This window comes from Rosa rugosa, chromosome 5, assembly GCF_958449725.1.
Source record: "Rosa rugosa chromosome 5, drRosRugo1.1, whole genome shotgun sequence".
Classification (NCBI taxonomy): Eukaryota; Viridiplantae; Streptophyta; class Magnoliopsida; order Rosales; family Rosaceae; genus Rosa; species Rosa rugosa.
This window is the reverse complement of record NC_084824.1, coordinates 52146660-52154739: the sequence shown is the minus strand read 5'-3', so window position 1 is coordinate 52154739 and position 8080 is coordinate 52146660. Positions and strand designations below refer to the sequence as shown.

The 8080-nt window shown below is 36.0% G+C and overlaps 1 protein-coding gene across 1 annotated transcript; it reads right to left on the bottom strand.

Annotated features, from left to right (window-relative positions):
* Positions 1–218: 218 nt before the first annotated feature.
* Positions 219–5805, bottom strand: LOC133712292 (ureidoglycolate hydrolase). Its single transcript, XM_062138405.1, has 12 exons — positions 5489–5805; positions 5303–5388; positions 4723–4797; positions 3614–3742; positions 2816–2902; positions 2410–2612; positions 2211–2313; positions 1621–1712; positions 1478–1540; positions 908–1148; positions 602–642; positions 219–464 (listed from the first exon to the last, which is right to left on the bottom strand). Exons 1-12 carry the CDS (start codon positions 5666–5668, stop codon positions 367–369), a joined length of 1398 nt encoding a protein of 465 aa, XP_061994389.1. The 5' UTR covers positions 5669–5805; the 3' UTR covers positions 219–366.
* Positions 5806–8080: the final 2275 nt, after the last annotated feature.

The following is an 8080-nucleotide window of genomic DNA, read 5'->3' as shown; positions in this document are numbered from 1 at the left end:
TTATGATGGTTCCTTGATATGAACTCTAATACAGTTGATTGTTAACTGACAATTCCTGTCATAGGTATTCTGGCAGCATAGAGCCTTCAATGTGCCCCAGCAATATCATCGCAAAAAGAATCTATGGATTAAGGAAATTCGATCTTTCAGCATATGAAGATATGTATGACATTCTCTTTCAGCATAGGATGATGTATATCACATATGCATAATGCACGGTTGAAATTCTCTCTATTCAATTCATATGCCAACTAGCATTTTCTTTATTGAATAGTACAAGTCATAGCGGCACAACATAGAGGGTAATTGGAATATTTACACAACAGCAAGATGTGAAGTTACTAATTGACAACAATGGAAGTTACATCACTGCAATGACAATTTTGCAAGGGTCAGGGCTAATACCTTGACCCCATTCGATATGTCCTGAGTAGAGGAATACTCTTCAGGTTTATGGCTGTAACCTGCGAAACCAAAAGTTTCGTTAGCCAATTGAAAATACTGATTCAAGTAGTAATCCAGATATTTGAAATGTTCATTTAAAGATAAAAATCTTATTAGACTAGCAATTTGTTGGAAAAGAGAGGAATTGAGATTCCACCTTTGTAACATGGAATGAATATCATGCCCATTGGGGATATTCTGCAAGGATATGAAAACATTATCAGAATCTTCTTGTGGGAGAAAAGGAACTACGGTATTTTGTCCTGCTTCAATTAGGTAAATTGTCAACTACTTTCAGTTTTACATAATCCTATATAGCCTTTGGCAGATTACAAACAAGAGACAGCAAAGAGCTAAACTGGCACAATCTGACAATCAGTCTAATAACAAAATGACAAATCTCGAGATATTTGAGAAGCCATGTGTACATAAAACATGCAACCTATGAGAGGCTCTCTCTTACCTGGCCATGAACAATGAATCGTGGTAAGCTCGGCTAATCATCAATTTGTGGGTTAAGTTGAGCTCTTTTGATGAAGCTACCATTGCGTCAAGTATTGATTTCTCAGAAAGTGCAGGTGGATCCTGGTTTACGATTTTGAATTCGGATAGAGTGACTCGCCGCTTTCTGGCTATAGAAATTGCAGATTGATGGATTTTCTCAATTACGGTGTTTCTTCGCTCTTCATCAATGTCTCTTGTGTCTGCAGAATTGAACAATGCTATAAAGAGATCTCTAGAGGATATTACACACACACACACTTCACTCTTCATCAATGTCTCTTGTGTCTGCAGAATGAAACAATGCTATAAAGAGATCACTACACACACACACACACACACAGCGAGCAAAAATCCAATGGACCAATGACCATTGTGGAAGAGACATCGTAGCAGGTTCATATATAAGATAATTTTTTGAAACATCAATAAGGTAACAACCACAAAGTATTGTAGGGACAAACCAGTCATTGTCAATATACTTGGTATTAATTATAAGTCATGCTGGAAAAGTTATTGACACAAAGCATACCGATTTCCAGATGTGATTTGCTTGGGATGCTGTTGATGGCTCCGGGGTGTAGCTCCAGAATACCTTTTGCAAAAGGAATCATTGAAGTGAGCCAAAGAGTTGCGCCATATTCTCACACCTATGTAAACAGAAACACAACTTACCAACTGTACCAACAGTATCAATAGATCCAGATTCTAATACATGTCTCTCAACTGCTAGAGCTAATTCTGCAGCTGCTAGTCCAGCATCATTTCTGCTCCAAGTGATTCATTCAACAATTAATCTTCTTGTTTGATTACAAGTATATCAAGAAAATGTAAATTCGCTCATTCAAGGGAGCTGCAAAATACTACTGAATTTAACTCTGGGGGGATGGGGAGGATGAAATGCAGTGCATCATTTAAAACATGACAGTTGAAAAATCTTGGAAGCGGCTTAAAATGAGCATAAAAGGAGAAGGGGGGAGGGTAAAGAAAATTTCAAAGATGTTGAAACTGCAAAAGAAGAACCAAAGAACAACTCTGCAATTACCAGAATAAAACCGGTGGTAGGGAACTGCACAAAACAAAGACATATCACACAAGTTCAACATGAATTCAGACTATTTTGTTTAGTTACACGAGCCAATTTGCAATTCTTAGGGAAATATAACACAAACTGGCAGGAACAGCGCCTAAAATACTGGAAATCTTTAACAAGAAAGGTCTGTCAGTTGATATAGTCCTCTTATGGCCCACAGAAAAATGTTTACCTATTTGGCATCAGGACAGCACCTGCATGGCCTCCATTTCCCTGAAACTCCACTTTTATGCTTGCCGGGGCTGCAATGGCAGTTACAATGCCAATTGGTATACCTACATAAGAAAAAAAAAATTAAATAAAAACTCACTGTGATGGTGGGCAAAATGTATGATGCGTAATGTCAGTAATAGATGAGACGAAAGGTCTACCTTCCTCCTCCAAAAGAGGGCCCTGCTCGATATGCAATTCCACAAAAGCAGAGTAGCTTCCTTTTTTCAAGAACACACTAGAGATATCATTATGATCTTTAGTGTAGCCAGCAGATTGTGATGCATCTAGGAAGGATATATTTTGACCATCAACTGTGGTCTTGAGAGCTTCTGCAAGTGTCTCACTCCCTGCCATTAAGCGGCTGCAAAGGTTTTTTGTTTGTTTGTTTGTTTTTATCAATAACATGGAGAAACTCAAAATATCACGTATTTACTAAAATGATAAATTTCAATTTGAAAGGTAACCCAAAAGCTAAAGATAGAGCATAAACATTTAAACATAAGTAACCAAAAACATTAGTACAGCTTCTAGTGAATAAGACTGTGACCAGGTGCGGATCCGAACCTTCCCAGACAGCTTATTCCAAAGCGTGTAGGCTCTTCTGAGGTGAACATGATAACTTCTAGTGATCGTTTAGGTTTGAACCCGGACCTGCCAACAGTCAACCAATATAGTGTTTAAAAAAAAAAAAAAAGCTGCAACCACGTGAAACCTTGACAAAATAAATATGGAATATGAGAGCTTAACGTTTCATAAGGATATATTCCATTACCAAACTTCCTAGGCTAAAGTGATCTACTTTATTCTCATTTCATAAGAGAACATGTTTTTGAAGCTTCAATCCTCATAACCTTCACCAGAGACTGCAAATAATTTAAGTTATATATGATGATTTGTCATCAAGTTCTTGGAAAAATAATCTACACCTAGAAGATGATCCACTGAAGGTTTAAAACCCATAGACCATAAGACCATGTTGCTGTAACTTAATGGTATAAGGTTTTTGGCAAATATTTTGGAGTTTGGATGAAGAGGTCTTCCCATTAAAACATGACCAATGTATCAATTTCTTGCTGGTCCTTTAGAAGAAAGCATGAAGTAATCAATTCCCCTACAAGAGTTGATTAGATCAGTCTCTAAAGTAATAGGAAAAAGACTAAATCACCCACAACAACTTCAAGTATTTCTGTGATAGACATGCTCATTTCAAATGTTGGAAGGGATACACTATTGCCCAGTGCATAACCAAACATGCTAAGGTTCCAGGCTTTCCCACATGACTTGAGATGGCAATCTATTTTTTTATTTATTTACTTTTTAACTCCAAGATGTATGTAAAAATCACTCAAGAAAGTTGCAAACCTTGTTAGTACATTGATCGCTTCTATAGCACCCAAAACACCCACAACTCCATCATACTTTCCAGAGTATGGAATGGCATCAATGTGAGAACCTGTTGCAACGGCAGAAAGCTCTGGATTAGAGCCTTCCCTGCATACAGGAAAGCAAGACCAAGAGCATAGTCAACCCAACTGAATGAAAAGCATCATAGAAAGGACAATGTACCCAGCTATATAAGGCAGAGATGGTGATCTAAGCTTAATATAAGTAATGACTAATGAGGGTTTCTAAGATATATAATTCAATAATTTAGGAGTAAATAGAGAAAAAACTCAACTACTTTGCAAGAAACTCAAAGCTAACAGTGAAAGAAAAAATTTACAGCAAAAAGAAGAAAAGAAACCGCATGACTAATAGGTAATGAAACTTTTATTATCATGTTAAGCGAGTCAGAGCTATTTGTATCATTTTAAAGAAGTTAGGTGTGATTAAGAATATTTCTATTAAGACTCTGTATTCTTGAGCTAGTCTAATCCCCAACTGGGCATGCATGCTGTGATGAGAAAATCATAAGAAGCAAACAATAAACACAGACATCAGTACAAATATAAATCTTGCAATGCAGATCTAAAACTCAGCCACTGACTGCCCCTGCTGGCTGCTGTAAGGACAAATGATTCCATCCACATAGTACAGAGCCCAAAAGGGTTGTGATTTCTATAATAAAGTTTGTCCCCTTATGCTATTGCTAGAAAAACAAAGTATTTTGTACCACTTTAATTCTACCTAAGTTAAACTTTTGGATACTTTACATTTAATGCGAAGAAGATATTAATGATTCTATCCATAAAGATACGAAACTACTTGACTAATACTCGCCCATTAAGGGGGTCTAGGCTATCCTGCGGACATCAAATGAAAGCAATCTATTATGTATTGGGTTTAAGGTAGAGATTAAGTGCTTTACAGATCAATTCAATGCAAAGGAGCAATTGTATTACCTACAAAGAGTGATAGTCAGAAAAGAAGCTGGACTAGGACTAATGTGAATGATGACATTGCATACGATTGTAAATCTATCAGAGACTTGACTACCTAACAAAGTCAAAGAGTCGGACTAGTAAACTCACCATCGACCAAATATGTTACCAACAGCATCCTCTCTAACGGACAAACCAGAGAGTCCCATCAAGTTTTTGATGAATCTGTCCAAAGAGAAAACAATATGAGTGACTAATGAAGTTAGATTACATCTCAACATAAATCACAATATCTGTGTGCCTGCCTTTGTGTTCTTATACTCGGAACTTGATTTTATCATGTAAGAGCAAAGTTTCAAGCAAAGTTTTAACATTTACTTCAACTCCAACATATAAGCTATCCTATGAAAATACACTTGCAAGTCAATACTTCTTACAATCTATCCATACAACATCTATGTCACATTCTTTAACTTGAACACACTCAGTAACCGAAAGTTTGAATATATAACTGAATTTCGTATTATCAAAAGAATCAGTGCATCATCCACTCAAACTGACAGACATACTTTTTGCAAGGAAAACATTCAATCAATGCAATTATCATGTTCATTCAAGATCTTAGCCATTCAGTAAAATAAAACAACACCATACAAATGAAAAGAAAAATCACACACATGTTTGAAATCAAAGCTTTGTTGAATTGAGAATTCAAGAGTGACATACATACCTACGTGCCAACACATCCTTCTCAGTATACAAGACCCTGGTCACTGATGGGGCAGGTGTATCCGAAAAACTCGAAAGTTCATCAATCTAAAGATCAAAACTTTCACAGAATCAGCTCACACATGAATCCATGAACACACTTAGACGATACCCAATAAGCTAAAGTCTGCAAATTTGAATTCTGTACCTGTTTCTGTAAACTTTGAGCGTCAACTGATAGTGAAGAAAGGTGAGAGTGTGACTCGTGAATTGGGTAGCCTGAGAAGTCCTCCATTGTTTTGATTGCTGGGTCTTCATTGTTGTGGGCTAAGATTGCAGTGAAGGAACAGAGCACGATGAGTGATGAGAGAGAGAATCTGAGAGGCATGGCTTTCTGGGTTTGTTAGTAAGCAAAAGAAGCACGTTGGGTTTCTTAGATGAGTTAGATGGGATTGTATGGGTGGCAATCTGACACTGATTTTGTTTGTTCCGTGGTTACTTTTCTTTTGTTTAGCGTTTTTGTGGATGGTGACAAGCGACAACTGTCGTGTTTATGGAATGAGATCATTTGCTCTATGATTTGGAAAAAATAGCAATAATTGTAGTTTTTATTTGGCAAATATATATTGAGGGCTTGTACCAAAAAAGAAAAAAAGAAACGTATACCCACACACACACACACACACACATAGAAGGATGGGCTCACCCTCCTCTACAATCCAAACCTTGATGGCAAAGGCGGGCCTTTCCGTCGATTTCCAGAATTTACAATTGTTGGTTTACCTTTTCCTATTGTTTTGACGATGGTAAGGGTGGATCATATCTGATGGCGGACCGGATCTAGAATGGGGGGGATCTTGGTCCCCAATTGATCAATTGTTGCAGTCTTGAGGGCTGTTGTGTGTTGGAGGTCGTGGAGGCCAAGGATTCAGGCGCATTTGGCGGGTGCCAATGCCTCTCACATGGCGGAATTGAAGATGAAAGTCGAGCTAAAGGATCGGGTTTTGGGGTTACTTGAGCGGGGGTCTCTGATGGAGGTGGCACTGTTGGCGGCGATGGGGTGGTCTACGGCGACGGCTGTGAACGGAAAATGATGCTAGGGTTTCCTTGTGTTAGGCTTATGGGCTTAGGCTATACTAAGTCGTGCTCTGCTGGAGTTGGGCTGCCCATTTTTTTTGGGTTTGACAGATTTGGATCTCTATGGCCCATATTAGTGTTTAAATATTATAGGTCGCAAAATCTAGTGCTAACTTCTATTTAAACAACTTCTGCGTATTTATGTTACAGTGTGAATTTCCTAAAAGGTTAGTGTAGTCTGAAATGCGAAGTTTCTATTGTCTAGAATAGGTTCTTTGTAAGTCCAAACGTATGGCTCTTTACTGTCGACCCAATAGGCAGGGGTGGAGCCACATAGGGGCCTAGTGGGTCCCGTGACCCACTAGAGTTTAGGTACAAATATATATTTTGCTTCAACATAGTATAACAAATCTATTTTGGTGTAGTGGCTGTTTGATTGAGTCAATAATAGCATGGGCATGAGTTCGATGCTTCTTGTTGTAAGCTTTTAGGGGTCTATTTTGTTTCTCTCTTTTTTTCCTTTTTTTCTTTTTTGGTCTGAAAATGTGGGTTTATGTATGTAACTATATATTACATATGTAGTTAATTATATATTAGGTATGTAGTGCTATTGTTCTACTTTTGAATTATAAAAGTTAATATATGTAGTTATTGCTTTAGACAATTTACAAGATTTATATCACTTTGGTCTATTTTTTTTTTCTCTCTTTTTTTTCTTTTTCTTTTTTGTCTGAAAATGTGGGTTTATGTATGTAACTATATATTACATATGTAGTTAATTATATATTAGGTATGTAGTGCTATTGTTCTACTTTTGAATTATAAAAGTTAATATATATAGTTATTGCTTTAGACAATTTACAAGATGTATATCACTTTGGTCTTTTTTTTTTCTTTTTCTTTTTTGGTCTGAAAATGTGGGTTTATGTATGTAACTATATATTACATATGTAGTTAATTATATATTAGGTATGTAGTGCTATTGTTCTACTTTTGAATTATAAAAGTTAATATATATAGTTATTGCTTTAGATAATTTACAAGATGTATATCACTTTGGTCTTTTTTTTTTTCTCTCTTTTTTTTTTCTTTTTTGTCTGAAAATGTGGGTTTATGTATGTAACTATATATTACATATGTAGTTAACTATATATTAGGTATGTAGTGCTATTGTTCTACTTTTGAATCATAAAAGTTAATATATATAGTTATTGCTTTAGACAATTTACAAGATGTATATCACTTTGGTCTTTTTTTTTCTTTTTCTTTTTTGGTCTGAAAATGTGGGTTTATGTATGTAACTATATATAATGAAGTTAGATTACATCTCAACATAAATCACAATATCCGTGTGCCTGCCTTTGTGTTCTTATACTTGGGATTTGATTTTATCATGTAAGAGCAAAGTTTCAAGCAAAATTTTAACATTTACTTCAACTCCAACAGATAAGCTATCCTATGAAGATACACTTGCAAGTCAATACTCTTATCAATCTATCCATACAACATCTATGTTACATTCTGTAACTTGAACACACTCAGTAACCGAAAGTTAGAATATAAAACTGAATTTCGTATTATCAAAAGAATCAGTGCATCATCCACTCAAATTGACAGACATACTTTTTGCAAGAAAAAGATTTAATCAATGCAATTAACATGTTCAATCAAGATCTTAGCCATTCATTAAAATGAAAAAACAGTATACCAAAGAAAAGAAAAA

What these genes read in the sequence shown, in the direction of transcription:
- LOC133712292 (XM_062138405.1), bottom strand. Translation starts at nt 5,668, where the DNA reads ATGCCTCTCAGATTCTCTCTCTCATCACTCATCGTGCTCTGTTCCTTC. An exon ending in GCTGTCCTGATGCCAAATAG is followed by an intron (nt 1,713 to 2,210) that starts GTAAACATTTTT and finishes CACTTGGAGCAG; the next exon opens with AAATGATGCTGGACTAGCAG. An exon ending in CAAATCACATCTGGAAATCG is followed by an intron (nt 1,149 to 1,477) that starts GTATGCTTTGTG and finishes TCAATTCTGCAG; the next exon opens with ACACAAGAGACATTGATGAA.